Source organism: Symphodus melops, assembly GCF_947650265.1.
Source record: "Symphodus melops genome assembly, chromosome: 17".
Classification (NCBI taxonomy): domain Eukaryota; kingdom Metazoa; phylum Chordata; class Actinopteri; order Labriformes; family Labridae; genus Symphodus; species Symphodus melops.
The window spans coordinates 16386505-16403932 of record NC_136707.1 but is presented as its reverse complement, the minus strand read 5'-3'; the positions used below and the strand labels follow the sequence as shown (position 1 = coordinate 16403932).

The following is a 17428-nucleotide window of genomic DNA, read 5'->3' as shown; positions in this document are numbered from 1 at the left end:
CTGAAAGATTAAGAGCAGAAATCCTCAAAACATGATTTAAAATGATGCAGTCCAATGCTCCTCTTTACACATTCGGCACGCTACATATTCTGTATTTCATTTATTGAGAGAAACAATGTCAGGAAAGGGGTCAAAATGACTTTCCTTGACCATGTCACAGAACCAAACTCAGAGACACAAAACACATTCTGTTAATAGGTCTATGAAAGTCAATAAAAATGGGACCACTTAATATTTGTAACTTTTATTTTATTTTTTTCTGGCATGTAAAGTACAAATAATTAAACAATTCCATGAAAAAGTCTTCAAGCGTCTTCAGCTGAAATCCCAGTAATAAATATCCTAGACTAAACTGAAAGGTTTTCATTTTTTTTCTTTGTTAAATTTTGACTTTGATCATTTGGTCATGTTTGGAAGTATGAGATTTTGTATTTTTTTCCACTGACTGTGGCGTCAGCAGAACTGTTTTGATCATTTTCACCTTTTTGATTTGTTCTACCATTCCAGGAAAATGTAAGAAAAACATCACTAAGTTACTGCGTCCCCTCTTCTAAATAAATAGACACAAAATACAGTTGGTTGAGAAACAGAAGGACCACTCACCCCATTACTACCCTGGAGACTCCCAAGAAAACCTTCTTGCAGCTTTTTTTCGTCAGCACTGTTTAATTTGACCGGAGCTCTTGGCCGGGTTTTTGAACGTATCTTGCTGCTTCCGAAAAATATTAGTTTCAATCTGAAATATTCATTCAGGTGATTTCAGAATTCAGTGCTCTTCCAGGTAATGGATCATTATCAGTGTTTATGACATTTTGTTCTTTAGCTTAAACAGGAAAGCATCTTGAGAGTCTTTCAAAAAACAAGGACACTTCCCCCCCCCCACCCCTGTTGTTGGCTCATTGCTGGACCCCAGCCGGATGGGCTGAAAGCCTCGCTACAGGGGCCGTGTCGTGTCTCAGGGGTTCACCGAGTGGTTGAAAAAACAAGACTGTGATTAGATTAAATAATTAAAAGATATTCATTTAACAAGACAAACAGAACACAGGCAGTAAAGGCATAACATCTAGCACACAGCATGTATGTTTATACACTTCAATTAGGTAAATATAGCAGTGCATTCTTTGACTATGGAGAACATTTCCAAATCATACTTCTAAAGCTGTTTTTCTATTTGTCCCCCTTTTTAAGAAACGAAATGGTGTAACCACAATTTTGGCAAACTTAAAATCTTTTAAACTTGCAAATATAATGAAATAAACCATAAATATACACAAAACATACTTTATACGAGGCAATAATAATAATAATCATAATAAATAGTTTTTAAGTTAACAATAAGTTAAAACTACAAGCTTAAAGTCGCCCAAATAATACAAGTTTGTTGGCGCTATTTTGAATTTTTTCTGTTTAAATTATTTTATGTTGCAACGAAAGCTACCACAGACTTTTACAAACACAATTGAACACAGTTTGATTGAAATAAAAAAATTCTAACTAAGTCTAAAATCTGCATACACCGTCAAAACTGCAACTAATTAAATAATGGAAGAAAAGAAATGTTTACCCAATCAATGCAAACCAAACAAAATCTTTGACCCATGTGTGTTCTCTATGGCAACATCAACAACACAAATACGCTAATTTAACAAGTGAGTCTTGATATGTAAATGAAATCAATAAATTACAGGGAGAAAAAAAAAATGATATTTGAAATTGACATGGGCTAAAACTGATGATATATTAGACAGTATTCCTTTCAAGGTCGTTAAGAATTGCTCTTTTAAGTCAGCCAGATATGCTTTTTTGTTGAGCTTGCACGGTCAGAGCACGAATTAGGGGGCTGAGGAAGTGATTATGGAAATGTAGAGATCCGAGCTCTAGTTGATTGTTTGATTTTTTTTTAATGAGTCTGTTTCGTCCGAACTTTTGCTCCTTTCATTACTCCGCAAACCTTTCAAGTGTGACGTTTAATTTCTTTTTTTAAAAATATATATCATTTGTAATCAGTCAATATAAAAACAAAGCACATTGCACTTACTGTTCCATAGGAAAGTTTTTTTGTCTTTTTCAATGATTATTGTTGTTGCTCACGCAAGTGTAGGACTGTTTCCTGCCATGGTCCTTGGCTCTCTACTGTTCATCAGGTTGTAGGTCTTTTTATAGGCTGTGTATGAAAGGTCATTTCAGGCTGTGGGTTTTGGTTTGTGGGTTGACTGTACTACATCGGACGTGGCTGGGTAAACAACTCCAGCTTGCAGTTCATCGTGGCCTGTTATCTCGGTTATTTCTAACATCTATCACTCGCCTCACCAAGTGCTCTGTCCTATGGTGTTCTCTCTTTGCAAATTGCTCGACCCCAAAAATAGCTAGATTAGACCTTTTTATGTGGTTAGCTCTGAACACAAACGCAACTATCCCTCAGAGTATTCCGGGAATGAAACAGTTATGAGTCAGATCGAAAGATGCCAGAGTAAGGTGTGCAGTGTTAACGCTTTTTAAAGGATTCAATTGGTCACGAGACGAAGCAATGATTTACATGTTAGGAGGAATACATTATATGGATGTGTACAATTGTTTCATTCATCAAGAGGTGATCATCATTTGTTTGTTTTTTTTATCTCTGATATGCCTTGTTTGTGCAAATTGGATGACTTTATCTGTTTCATTTTTAGCATTTGGTTTTAGTCATGTTTTACAAATGCAAACTGATATGCGCAACTTATTCAAAAGTAATGACAACAGAAATTGTAGAGGGTCCTTATTCAATAAATAACATAGATTTGTACAGCAATTACTCAGGGAATAATATAGTTAGTCTTAATTAATCCTTCTTGGAACTGACTTGCGAAGCAATTCTTTGGCAAAAAATCAAATCTATCTAATCGTTGAAGAATCATGCTCAGTATTCGTAATGAATCTGTATCACTGTTTGAATCTGTGTTTGAACCTTTTTATTTGCAAGCAGCTTTTCCGTTTTTGTTTTTTTTTAAGCTGGGCAGTGAGCCAGTCCCACTGCAGCTTTGTCTGGGATTCTCAAGTCAAAGAACTTCACTTCACTGCACCATCATTAAAGCAACACTGTACACAAATCCAGGACAAATGATGGGAGTGTGTTCACGCACTCAAGAGTACAGATGTGTCTCTCAACTTTACATTTAGTTTCTTTTTCTTTTTTTTTACATCGAATTTGTTTTCTTGTTTAGTTTGTTTTCAATCGTTCCGATATGCTTGAACAGTTAAGTTTGTATGAGATACAATATTCCTTCGCCCCCTCCCTAAATCCCCTCCCATACACCGCATGCTTATTCCCCCTTACTCTGCAAAGATCAGAGGGTTTAAAATAAAGCCATGCGATGTCCCAATTTTTCCAAGCTTAAGAATCTGTAAAAATTCAGCACAAGGTCTTGTTCCTTTGTATGTATAAAAATAGATTTATCTCTAATGTAATCCTTTCAAAGAGATCGTCCTCTTTGGCTAACACAGCGTCATTTAGAAAAGCAAAAGCAAAAATGTCTTGATATACTTGACCTCTATTATCATGTGCAAATGTCTTGATCTTGTTAGACATTAGCTCTCCCCCATGGTAAATCTAGGTCTGGTCTTTAACAGACATTCAACTAGACAGGTTGGCATTAATGTTTCATCAAGGGTTCCATAAATAATTTTCATGCATTTGGGTTAGGGATATTTAGAGAAATGCTATTTTTGTGGTTGGGCTAAACAGATCTGAAGCAAATAAATACAAATCATTCTGCTGTAAACAGAAGTATAATTATGACACTCGTTTGGAGGCTTGATGTTGTACAGTCATTATTTGAGAGGGCAGGAGTTCAGATTTTCCGGGAAGCTTTGTTTTTTTTTAAGAGAGAAAAAAAAGGTTTTTAAATATAACTGAGAAACATTTGGCAAAGCTGAAGGAAGTGGTTATCTTTCGCCTCGGTGGAAAGGTGATAATTTTTAATATTGCCAGATATCATCACTCACACACCTGACTCTGAAGTCAGTTTTAAATGTTCTCTTAATCTGCTCTTATTTAAAGTATTAATTTATATGTTCGACAGAATGGTAAAACTAGACCTCACATGTTTGAGCTTCTACCTCTTCTCGAGACCGAAGAATAATACCGGTGCTCTTGAGTTATTTTTGGCTCCTCTGTGTTACTTCCTGTTAAGACTGTTTGTCAGTCAATGGGGTGGGTTGATATAAAGAGAGATGTCAACCCTGACATGGCTGACAAAGCCTTCCAATTAAAGATGGCTCCATTTAAAATGGTGAATTTAAAGTACAAGTTCAGTGAAGAAACAGCACAGAAAGAGGAAAAAAACACCGGTATTGTTCTTTGGCTGCCGCTGTGAAATGATTCCCCTTGGCGCTCGTCTACTCCTGCCCACAGGAGAGATACCTATGAACACTGTCAGCATGGGAGCTCTGCCACTCTGCTCAAAGTTTACAGACACTCAACCTGTCTGAGAACCATCCTGAAGATAGGTCAGTAGAAATACAGGAACTTTTTCTGTGAACTAATTTTTTTTTTTTTAGATTTATATATCTCCTAGAATTTGATCTGTGTTTGTGTTATACATACGCATACTATCGTGTTGTTCGGTGTGAGACTATGAGGGAAAGAGTGATTCTGACGGCCTTCGGACTGCTCTTCTCTGTGACCAGTATTCATTGGTTGACCTACATCTAATTGGGTCTGAGCTAACAAGCTCACATAGGGTAGAGGAACTGCCTTTACGCTAGGCACCACCTAATGAAGGTCAGGAAACAGTAGTCAAAGTTTCTAGAAAATGCTTACATACTCGGCTATTATACCACCTTAAATATATAGTTATATTTTTAATAGACGTATATAAGAGAACACTGTTTTTTAATTTCATTTTCTTTGATCTAAAAAAATCGCTGATTCAAAATGCCCAAGTGTAAAAAAGTGACTACATCCTCTCCAGCAAGATAAAGGGAGAGATGGCGGGGTAAGAGTTAAGGTAAATTGCACATATTCTATCATTTAAATTTTTTTGATCGATTTGTTCATCAGTTGTCTTCATTTGCCTGAATTCAATCAAAGCACTCAGTACACATTCTCTGTCACATTCGTTAGACTGTCTCCTATATAGATAGCTCTTCCCCCGACCCAACAAACCAGCTACGTACCCCTTCTAATTCAATCCAGGCAAATATATAGGGAAGGACTAGCATGTTGTGTAAAGAGAAAAGAAAAACTCCACTAGTGTGTTTGTTTGATACTCTGACTCCTGTATGCTTGTGTATGGACATGTTTGCTCATATGTGTGCATGTGCGTGTGTATCTGCCTGTTTGTGTTTGGGGTAATATATTATGAATTTGTGTGAGAATGTGTCAGAGAGAGAGACTCAGTCCAGGCCCACGTAGAGTGAAGGCAGAGGGAGCTCGGGTGGCCCTCCCTGCAGGTCGAAGGTGCTGGTGCCAGCAGCCTCTCTCTCTCTCAGGCCTTGTGCTGCTTGCTGGTCTTGAAGGAAACCTGCAGCACGCGGTCACCCAGGCGGTAGCCATTAAGGCTCGCGATGGCCATGGCAGCTTCGTCGTAATTGGTCATCGTGACAAAGCCAAAGCCCTTGCATTTGTTGGTGGTGAAGTCACGGATGACCTTGACATTGGTGACAGCGCCGAAGGGCCCAAAGAGCTGCCACAGGACGCTCTCATCCGCCTCAGGGGACAGGTTGTATACAAAGATGCACCAGCCGGCTCCAGTTGGACCAGTGAGGTTGACTCCGGCCAGACTGGTCATGCTGTCAATTGTGATGGGGGAGAATCTGGGGAAGAGAGTAGGAGAGCTACCATGGGTGTCATTCTGAAGTTCAACACAGCATTCAGTGATCTATACTGTCTCTTATGTTTCTCATAGAGAAATGATAAAGACTGTAGTTGGGTATGGAGTCAGGGGACCCCATCTCCATTCCCTCTGCTGTACAGTGAGTAGGTAAATATGTGTGGGCACCACAGTCGCTCCAAAACAACCTGCTTTCATACAAAATGGCACTGTGCGCCCTGAGACACACACACCTACACAATGTGCATGTTTTCTCTGCTGACCAAAGCCTATGGAAGAATTAAACACATGAATCACAATGTTCAACGAAAATCACAGTGTATCGAACAAAACACAGAAACCTAGAGAGGGATGAAAAGCAAATTGGAATCAAATCATACACAAACTGGAGCAAACAGAGGAGACGTAAACGGAATCTGGTATGTCCATGCTGGTGAAAAAAAGGGGACATTAAAGCAACTGAAACTGACAATGTTAGTTCATAAATAAATACATGTAACTTATTTCTATTAATTCAAAATAAAAGAACAAAAAGGTTAAACAAAGCCATGCCAGAATACCCTGCTGTTGGAAGGCTGCATCGTTGCTTATTGCAATTACTGGTAGTATTTTGTTGTCTGGGCGGCTGTGACATGGCTAAATGGGCAGTGGGGTATTAAGAATTACGGCCATTAGATCTGATTTTGAGATGAAGTCAGCAGGTGGTATTCCAGGCACTTTGTTTGAGGTTTAATTTTGGCATGGATGCTTTTGAAAATACACCTTTGGCATTTACCTCTTGACTCCGTAGCTGGCGTTTAGTAAATTGTCGAGTCTGCAACGCAAGAGGGAGAATGAAGGGGATGAAGAAGTTAGTCGTGAGATCTACAAGGAAGGGGGGCTTTCAGATAACATGCTGCTCCTTCACCAGCTGGCCTCCAGAGGGCATCCTTCCCTGCCACGCATTTCCAAACTATCCAATCTCATAGTGATGCAGTATAAAGTAGTTCTGTGAATATACGCCCCATCTGGTAGTTACTGTTGATGTTTACGCTCCAAAAAAAATCGACTCCCCTTAAATATTTTAGTTATAGGAATCACAATCTCTGTGTCCTTGGTCATTTCAAATAAACTGATTACAATAATTATCCATACTGAAGGCATTAGCCTTCAAACTTGTGAGGCAATCTATAACTGTTGGTGAGGTTCCATCAACAAGATTAATACTTGAATAGTTACTTTTAAACCTTTATTTACCTCAAAAAACGTTCCCAATATATGGCAATTTCAACTTTCGGATAGCTATAATGCCTATGCAGGATAGGCACAATTCGAAGGTTCTGTATTATTCCCCCTAAACAAAGATTTATTTAGCGTTTGTTTTCTTGTTGTATTTGGAAAAATCAAATCTGGTCTCTTACATTGGTTTTGAGCTGTTATTTGGATCTGGTCCCTTTCCAAGTGAAGGGATCATGCTGCAGTTTAAAAGAAAGTCAGAGAGAAAGAATGAGAAGGAGGGACAATGAGATATTGCCTATTCCTTCTGTAATATCAAGCAATAGTATTGCTTAGAGGAACAGCTTGCTGATACGATGTGTTAATATGGACAGAAAGTGCTGTTTGTTTTTGAGTTGTTTCGATTACATATTTTCTCCTTATAAAAGAAGACCACATTTGCTGTTTTTGGGGTGTGCCACTTCATCTGATTTTTTTTTTCTTGTACATCTATTCTTAGCTTTTCTCTGTTGTAATTGAGGCTTGACAATAAAAGGAAGAACATTTAGAAACTTCACAATGGCTGTTGAGTTAGGTTAAGGTTCAGTACCTGAAACGCTGAGTCTGGTGGTGGAGGGGCCCCGTGTAGCGGCGGGCAGCCGTCTGGTACAGCTGAGTCAGTAAAGCCTGGCCCGTCTTCTGGCTGGGGTTGTTGGCGAATTTGACAGTGATTGGCTCAGCGGCACCCAAAGGCTTCTGTCCGTTCAGACCTTTGATGGCCTCCTCTGCTTCATTTCGCTTGTCAAACCGGATGAAGCCCACTCCGCGTGATATGCCTGCTCCGAATAAGAAAAACAAGCAAAGTTACTACCTTGGCATCATGGACAGCTGCCGCCTAAAAGTCTCAACCACATTCAGAGAATTGTTGCCTTGGTCACAGCTTAAAAAGTCAAATTAGGCTATACCTGTGACCTGGTCCACTAGAATGCGGGATGTGATGATGCGACCATATTGAGAGAACAACTGTTCCATGTCCTTCTGGCTCATGGTTTTGGGGAGTCCACTCACGTATAGATTGGCATCACGAATAGATGCCGAGCTTGGTCGGGCATATGATACCTGTAACAGCCAAATGAAAGACGTTAGTGAGTGAAAAGTAAACTAATGTAAGTCCTGATGTAACCCCACTGAGTTTCAAACAAGCTCCCAACAAACAGTCTTAATTAAGACGGTTGATTTCTCCTCATTTGCCATCTTCATATTCCCAGCTGTACCTCTGCTATCTGTGGACTTAATCAGTGCTCTAAACTCACTCTTGGACAGAATGAGACAGTCTCAGAAACATTATGACGACAGCAACCTTTAGCCAAACTGATACCAATTATCATTTACCAAGCACAAGTGTCAGCTCTATTTTGACCTCAAAAACATCGTCATCTTAAGTTGATGCATTTTCCACAATTCAAATTTCCACTTTTTACTTAATTTATGCTCGGCCATTTTTTGGTGCGTCTGTGTTGAAACCCCTATGTTGTTGTTTTTGTTTTTTTTCCCACTACATTTTACGTGTAGTGCTGCAGAGGAATATCTGAGTGAATGTGAAAAGGGAACTCATAAATATATTCTTGTTTTGGTGTCGACAGGAGCATGCGAGCACGTTTGTGGTAGATAATCCAGTTCAGTGCATTGTTGGCAGTGTTGGGTTTTGTGTGTGATGCAGAGACAGAGTGAGTGTTGTCTGAGATAGGCTGATCTGCCCTCCCTGCCCTTCCTCCTTCCTTTGTCTCTATCCTCTTGGGGGAGAGCAGCTCAACTGGCAAACAGCAAACAATGTTAGTGCATCACAAGACTCGCAGCATCCTTGACTACTCATAAACACACTGCTCAGGCAGCTCACGTTGTTTTGAAGTGAGAATGAGAAATTCTCAGTTTCGGGGGAAAATATTTATCAGATTAATGTGCTTATTAATGCACAGCTAAAAAACGAAAGCTGTGAAAATGAATTGAATATTAATTGTCAAATGAATACAGGTGTTCGGATTTTAGCCATCAGTACTAAGCACCAGTGTCTTTTGTGTACACAGGCAGACTGTATGAGCAGGAGGGTTGTGTGGTGCAGTGATTAGGGTCTTCTGGACAAATCAGGGGGGAGTTGCTGTGTTCGGGGAGCAGAGGCTGCCCTATAATTAACCCTCTCCCTGTCGCTCCCACAGTACAGATGGTGCCTGAAGCCCATATGGCCTCTAATCCTGTCATTGGCATTCTGCTCCCTGAGCTACCCCCTACCTTCCACTCCTGCCCCCTCCCTCACAGCCGCACCAATACAATCTAGTAAAGCTTTGAAAAAAAGAAAGAAAGAAAAACTTTTGTCCAGTGGACCTCTTTTTTTTTCACTTGAAGATAAGATCTTTCGGAGATTAATTTTAAAGAGTACATCATGTTGTATGATGTAAATTAGCTTCTCATATATTAAAATTGTATGAACCATTTCCCGTGTTATTCTAAATTCTCTGAATAAACTTTTCTTAGCACAACACATCTTTCTGTATCCCTCCTTCTAAATTGAAACTAATTCTACTGCTTGACTTCCGCTGCTAATGGCTTGCTGTTTGATTATCAGAATTACCCCCCCCCCCCCCCCCCCCCCCCACACACACACACACACACACACACACACATTCATGGCCAGCTGCTAGGAGATCACCTGCTCTGCTCTCTCACAGATTTGATTTCTCAATCCTGCAGTTAGTCGAAATCTTTGATCTACTTTGATCAGGCCTGGTGGGGGGTGGGTTGAAGGAAGTAGTGTTTAGGAATATGTCGCTGGTCCCCCCCCCCCACAATCTGATTTTGGGACAAAGAACCCCCCTAATTAGCCTCAACTGGAGGCAGATGGGGTAACCTGGACTGACCCTTGTGCACCACAGTCAGGCTTCCTAATCACATTTCCATCACAATAACCTCTGCATGCTGTCCGCCCCTTGCTTTCTGACCTCCACTCTCCTTCTCTTTACACCCCATCTTTCACTCTCTTTGTTCTAGCCACCACTCCCTCCTGCCTCCTCCTCCTCCCCGTCTTCCTCCTCTCCCTCTGTCACGGCTGCCACCACCTCTCAACGCCTCCCCCCTCCCCGATTAAATCCCCACTTCCTTTTTTTTTTTTTTTTTTTGTCAAGAATGAAAATATACGAGTGAAATTTTTAGACATGGAACAAGCTTCTCACCTTGATTGTTTTAGTCTGCAGTTTGAGACCATTGAGTGTGTTGATGGCCTTATCTGCATCATTTGGATCCACATAATTTACAAAGCCATATCCCAAACTCTGACCTGGACGCAAACAAACAAACGATAATGGTGTGAGGGATTGTCAAATCAAAGACCTTGGGGCAATGTTTTCAACCATCACAGATAAATAATGTTACCTGTTATCTTGTCTCTGACGAGTTTGCAGGACTCAATCTCTCCGATGCTGCCAAACAAACTTTTGAACTCTTCCTGGGTCATGTTCTGAGGCAGATAGTTGACGATCAGGTTGGTTTTGCTGTCGTCTGTGGAGCCATTGGTGCTAATGACTGGACCGTTTGGCAGACTGGTTCCGCTGGGACCGTTGGACACCTGGGTTTCCATGGTGCTGATTATCTGCTGAGGAAGAGGGTGGGGTTAGATTCATAATTCACAAAGAGACACAAAGGACACAGCCGTAATGTGGCTGGATTGATGTGTGCACGTGCTAATATTGAATATGTTTAATTCATGCAAAGAAAGCAGACCTACAGACGGGCTGTGCACTTTGTCATCATCAGAGGGAAAAGGTCAGGAATCAGCATTGCTAAAATGGAGATAGATGCAACGTCTGAACTCTCCCCTCCCCCACTTTTACCCCGTCTTTCCTCCTCCCTAGCTCCGTGCCTCTGGTCCTGCAGATGTCACAGTCCTTTTTCCTTACTATTCCCCTCCCCCTACTCTGTTCCAGGGTCAAACACCATTACATCTTTACACAGGGACAGATAATAGGAAGTGTGTATGTGGCTAGAGGAGTAAGCATGGCAGGAGTGGAGATGAGGGACAAAAGGGAGTGTGCCAGAATTTAAATGGGTTTAGTGAAACAAAGATTGAGGTATATATTACCGAATGTTTTAAAATAAGTACACATTTGTTCTTCTAACTCAGTGTTATGGTGCAGTCAACTGACGTTTATTTTTTTTGCAGGTGGAGAAATGTTGTTTGTCAGCGCACAGGAAAGTGTCTGTGCCTCCTGTGTTGCTTAAATTGATCCACAGGGGATTCTCAAGAAGCGTCTGTGTGGTCAGAAACAAAACTTCCTGCTCCACTTTCGCTTTCCCTTTCCTCACTCCTAACACCTAGCTCCTCTCTCCTCTCTCTGGATCGTTATTTCCAGTGGAAAATCACTGCAAACTCTCTGCTTTCAGGTAAACAAGTGACAAACGTTTCCGAGTTGTGGCTCTTCTTTGTTCTTAAAATGCATTTCATGCTCTTATAAAATGATCCACTTGATAGTTCTGAAACAAATTGAATTTAAATTAAATTGCAGTTTAAATTTTCAACAGTTTTGTTGTTATCTACAAAACATTGGTAGTTTGACTTCTTTAATAAAGTGATTCTTTTATGAACTGCATTACACAAACTCTGTGATTGTCTACTTACACTTTCCTTGTTACAGCTAAAACAAACCTCTTTATGTGTAGCATGTGTGTGCATCTGCACTACTTATGAGTTTAAAATGTGATGCCTTTCGGTGTCTGTGTTCCTTCCTCAGTAAAAAAAAAAAAAGGAGAAAAAAAGTAAGGTGTTTGGAGAGACAGTGTGATTGCATGTACAGTGAGCTGGCACTGCCAAAATGTAAATTGTTATGTCAGATTGTGGGTTTGAGCTGTTCCACATCTCTAGCTGGTGGGTGTTATGAATGTCAATAAGGCTAAATGAGTCTCCTCTTAAGCTCTTGTAGTCCAAAGCAACTGAGGGACTTAATCATAAACCTTGGAATTATTTAAAAATATATATGTAACAAAGGGATTTATAAAGAAATACAGTAAATTCTACGAGAATATTAATTTCACTTTCAGAAGAAACTTTTTCTTGACTGATTAGCATCTGTGGACTTTTAGAATTATTTCCTTTCATTAAAAAAAAAAACAGCTTTATTCTCAAGCCTAAAGAGGGTTTAGTTTTTAAGTGACCAGCTAATGATCCCAGACAGAATGAATATTATTGACCCAGGAGAGGAGATTCTGTTCATTCGTTGCTCTTCAACTCTTCTGTTAATAGTCAGGCTCTGTCTGTGTCATCTTCAAATTAATACAATGACTCCTTTTAATTTCCCCCTTTGAATTTACAGTACATGCCATTTTATGTGTTCTCTCTCCTTTTCCAGCTTCTGAAAATGAGTCTGTCTAGCCTGCCTCATCTCTGTAACCTGCTTTTTTTTTTTTCCTCTGATCTTAACCTCCACTCGGGTTGCCGAGGTAACCGCCCCTCAAAGTCTGCATAATGGCTTTCTTACTTTAGGCTGAGTGTGTTTGTGTTTCTGCCTATTATGAGCGGATACTGTATACAGGTCAGAGATTCTTTACTCTGTGTATTAAAATTATATGGCCCTGCAGAGGCAGGGACTATCATAAGTCAAATTGGTAATGACAAGGGGAAAAGGAGCACAGTGACGGAGTTAAGACAGCCTAAAAATAAAATGCTTCAGACACATTGACGCACAAAGGCAGTGCAACGTAGAAAGCAAACTGTCACGTCAAGATTTTGATGCACGGCTAAAATACCTGCAGACTTGCTTTTTAATGCCATAATAAATTATAAGATATAAACAAGCTGACAAAAGGTGGAATGCAGTTGGTATATTGTAGTTTTGTCAAATTAACCTGGGAGAATATGGTTTGATGTGATACATCTGACAGAACAGAAACAAGCAACTGAAAGTGTCCCAAATATGACAAACGCATTTTGAAGCGATGAAAAAACATATTAGGGCAAATTTGACTCGCCAACTGAAATAACCCTCAGCATGGCAGAACACACATCCCCAGTGAACACAGTGAAGTTATATAATTCACAGACCCACTGAGGAAGGGCTGGGCACTGAGATTGGCTGACACAAGCAGCAACTAAGAATTTGAAAAAAGAAATGGAGGAGGACAGCATGCTTTGACGTTCTTTGAAACAAATGGGAAAGATAAAAACCAAAGAGGACTGTTTCATCTTTCGGCGGTCATATTTCATTTTGTGTACCAACAACACAAATTAGATAGTCCAGAGTTTGGTTTGACATAACCCAATTACTCTGACTGAAGAGACGATAAATCATTGTGATGTTAGAGGAAGGCTGGCAAAAGCACAAATAATCTCTATCCGCCCAATATAGATCTACTCCAGCTTTTTCCTCTACTAGAGACAATTAAATGTTCACTCCATGGGAAGCTTAACCATGGCCTACTGGGCGTTCATATGGCATAGGAGTTTTTGCTTATCATTGCTGGTTTTCTCTCAAACATTTCTTGGTTAGAATCTTCAAAAAAAAAAAAAAAACATAGCACAAAAATAATCTTTTAAAGCTCCTCTTTTTCAATTCCAGCAGTTAGGGTAGCACTATTTCTATTTTGGGGTTCTTTGAGATCTCCCTTAATATTTAATGCACTGCATCAGCATCGCCCACACATGGTCGCAGACTTGCACGCAAACAAGAGCCCTGCCTCCACTGCCAAACACATGAACCCAGACTTGCACGCAAACAAGAGCCTTGCCTCCACCGCCAAGCACACGTACCACCTACACTGTACACAATTAAATTACAAAACACTGAAGCATTAGACGACTAAATGTAAATGCAGGCAGTGTCCTTCATCCTCCTTCGCTTTCCCAATTCTTTTCTGCTCCAAATGCAGCACTGCAGGCTATATACTACACAGGAGAATAATTGCTGCCCAGTTTAGACACAACTAAATATTTGCCACATTATATGTAACAATGCAAGAATCAAGAATAACTAGAAATGAGATGGTCATCATCCTGTTTTTTTTATTAGCACACAGTGTCTGGAAGTATTTGGCTCATTTTCAATTTAAAGTCAGAGTGTGTTAAAGATTATCTTTCTCTGCAAAATTTAACATCAATCAAAATGCAAACTGTTGTGCAAATAGACATTTAAACTTAAAATTGTTATGTTAGTAATGTCTCATTTTTTCTACATATTATTGACTTTAGCCACATCCAAATGCATTATATAAAGAGTATCTTTTCTTAAGGCATAAATCACACTGAATGCAAGGCTGAAGTGTAAATGAGCCTTCTAAATAACACAGATTACAGGATTATCCCAAACAAAGGGCATTAGCCACACTCTCTGCAGCTTAAAGGGATCATGGTGGCAGCTGTAAAACAACAGGACGACAGGAGTCACAGCTCATGTCAGCCATGCACCGAGGCTCCGTCCTATTCTCCGCTCCGCAGACTCAGAATGAAAAAGATTTCTAAAAGATTTCAGCTCTCTGGGTCTCATGTGCTACTTTGATAAGATGAGAGCCGACAACGTCAAAGGCTCGGGGAGACAAATCTGTCCTGCAAGTCCTTGTAGCATGAGGGGCGCTCTCCAGCGTGCTGAAAAAGGGAGTGGCCTTCGGACGGACTCATTTGAGGCCACAGAGGCCTGTAGATTCGAGCAAAGACCACTCAGACGTTTTATTTATCATCTTTTACAACTAAAAACAAGATTTAACTCTGTTTCTTTATAGATAAATCACATATTTTAATACAAGTGACGCATGACACAACCTCTCGATTTCTCCGTTTCTCTTATTATGCCCCCTTAAAAAAAAAAGGCAAGACTTGTGAGCTCTGCAGGCATTCATGAACCAGAGCGCCTTTTTGCTGAATAAACGTATTGAAACGACCAAACAAAAGAGCCACCCGTTCCTCCTCTTCTCCCTCGCAGAGGCTATGGCAGCACTATGAATATTAATGTAAACAGTGGCGCTTTGTGTCGTGGCCAGGGGCTGCAGGACTCTCCGGGAACAATGACTGGTACAGTTGCCAGCTACGATTCAAAAACGCCACTATAGGTCAAATAAAATAGCACCAATAAAGTAAATATGTAATAATTAACCTACCTAAAATCATCTTACTTCACCAAAATAATTGTATTTAGTGTAAGTGGCAATTAAAAGACTCGTTAAACTGAAGGATTTTCTTAGAAAGGGAATAGCCACGAGAATAAAAAGGCCTACAAATAACTATAAAAGTGAATACAGTTTTAACTTAAACCTAAATTAATACGAGGTTTGGTTTCATTTAATTCCAACATTATTTGTGTCATATAATCATCAAAATTTGTTTCTGCAGAACATAATTGTGATCAAAAGTAGCCCCTGGAGTTACCAGTGCAATGTAAGAGATAAAGTATTCATTCTCTCCCTCTTTCTTCCCAACAGGCTAAATATTTGTTGCTGATAATTACATTAAGTCGTTGGCAACAAGAGTCAAATCGCTGCTTACATAACATAATTTCACGCCTCTTTGTAAGTTAGACAGATCATGTCTTAACTGTAAAAAAAATATATACCACGACATGAAACCTGTCAATGTCTGTCTTTTTTATGCTGGACTGAAATGCTTTCTAACCTTTTACATTGAACTCTAGCATTTTCAACTTCACATCAACGAAGTGTTCAGGCTGGTTTACGGTGAGGCCTTGGCTGCCCTTGTCCTTGAATCGTGTAAGTGCTTTGGATAGGTTATCTGACTCAACGCTTTTATTTGCTTGGCACTGCGGTACAGGCATGGAGGACTGCAGACCATGTGGAGGGGAGCTACAGCCATATATCGGTGTGATTCTGTCGAGGCATGCTGGGGACAATAGGTAATGCACAACAAAGAGAAACTAAAATTGGATTCTGAAATGTGTCAAGTGGACAATTTGAGGCTCGCAGGTGATGAAACATCGTGGCGTCCACCTTCAATTTTTTTTTGTATCCAAACCGTTTCACATTGGGTGAAATTAATCTTAAACTTGTTGGACCACCTCCTCGACTCACACCCTCTTCCTGTTATGTGTTAAATAATGTAGGCTCGTTTGTTTTGCTACTATTAGTTACAGTCTGAACATGTCCTGACATTTTGTTTTCTGTGGATTAAATAATCGAAAGGCGTCCTGTCGTAATGAAATAATCCAGGTTATTTTTTTCGTCACTTTCACAAGCAGTGTTTTGTATTTTAATTTTTTTTTTTTTTTTACACCTGCACGTGTTTTGGTCTGATTCATGCAGCAGCTGCGCTGATTCTTACTTCTTTCATTCCTGGCTTCTAACATTTGATGTAAATGCGTCTGGTCTTAATTGGTCTGCCGTGAACATTAGAGCATGTCAAGAGGTAAATGGGAGGAGGCCTTTGAGGCTTCAAGGCCCCTCGTTTGGTGCTCACGTCCACCAGAGACACGCCCAACCCGACCGTCTGCTCACAGCAAAGCTAATTTATAACCGCTTCCATCCTCTTTTATACAGCCAGCGCAGCGCATGGCCATCTTGTACTGTATGCGATGTAAAATTCGCTTAAAATGGAGAGGTCCGTGCGTGTCCTTACTGTCGCGGCCTCTGATTTCCAGCCCATTTACTCGGTTCCATCGCAACGATAACCCTGAGGAATTTGGACTTAGTCTGATTCAATGCAAACCGATGGATGCGTAATTTCCCTCCTCCCCCTCCCCCTCCCGGAGTGACTCGACCCTTTTTTTCTCCTTTGCCTTGCTGGATGGGCCCTCAGCCTCCAAGGCATCTTGTTTTGTCTCGGGGAAGCGTCTCCAGCATCCTTGTGCTGCACCAGGCAAAGAAAGCGAGACCTCCCCCCTCTACTGAAGCCAGCGCCTCATCGCCTTTCTCCCTCTCCATCACTCGAATCCTGCGGGATTCTTAAGTCTTCTTCACGCCTGCACCTTTATCTGTCTAATCAAAGCTGCGACATTGAAGAAGTGGCCGTGATACAACAACGCAAAGGCTTTGCCATCTAAAATGGCAGAATAAAGACTTTATCCATCGGTGGTGACTGCGGGCTAAAGCGCAACCGGCATGGCGCATCACTCAGTATGAGATTACTAATTGCCTTTATCGATCGTTAATCTTATTAAAATGATATAGCATAGCAAATACGACAACATAAAGGACACTAATGTGTTTTGGCACGTGGGCATTGCCATGGAGGTTATTATCTCCATTTAAGATATCAGTAAGATGTGGTGTAAATCTGTGTATGGCTACAACCCATGTGTATATGTTTTGTAGTGCATAACAATGGCAGACTGAGATACAATGTAGCTGCTACAACATCCCCATCACATATAAAGGAGAAAAAGAGTCATACGTACAGTAACCATTCTTGACGTACAATGAAAGAAATCTACGTCCTTCTT

The 17428-nt window shown here is 40.4% G+C and overlaps 1 protein-coding gene across 11 annotated transcripts; it reads right to left on the bottom strand.

The window, feature by feature from the left end:
• Positions 1–234: 234 nt before the first annotated feature.
• elavl3 (ELAV like neuron-specific RNA binding protein 3) lies at positions 235–17349 on the bottom strand. Of its 11 annotated transcripts, none has more exons than XM_079365539.1 (8): positions 16606–17348; positions 10431–10650; positions 10232–10335; positions 7973–8126; positions 7618–7843; positions 7214–7267; positions 6589–6627; positions 235–5817 (listed from the first exon to the last, which is right to left on the bottom strand). In XM_079365539.1, exons 1-8 carry the CDS (start codon positions 16630–16632, stop codon positions 5469–5471), a joined length of 1173 nt encoding a protein of 390 aa, XP_079221665.1. In that variant the 5' UTR covers positions 16633–17348; the 3' UTR covers positions 235–5468. The 11 variants fall into 11 exon arrangements, with proteins under 11 accessions (XP_079221665.1, XP_079221662.1, XP_079221666.1 ...); XM_079365536.1 differs by having other exon boundaries at positions 7618–7846; positions 16606–17345; XM_079365540.1 differs by having other exon boundaries at positions 235–5796; positions 7618–7846; positions 16606–17345.
• Between the last annotated feature and the right edge of the window lie 79 nt (positions 17350–17428).

What these genes read in the sequence shown, in the direction of transcription:
- elavl3 (XM_079365536.1), bottom strand. Translation starts at nt 16,632, where the DNA reads ATGGGCTGGAAATCAGAGGCCGCGACA. An exon ending in CACCAGACTCAGCGTTTCAG is followed by an intron (nt 7,268 to 7,617) that starts GTACTGAACCTT and finishes TTTAAACTGCAG; the next exon opens with CATGATCCCTTCACTTGGAA. An exon ending in GCCAGCTACGGAGTCAAGAG is followed by an intron (nt 5,818 to 6,588) that starts GTAAATGCCAAA and finishes CACCCATGGTAG; the next exon opens with CTCTCCTACTCTCTTCCCCA.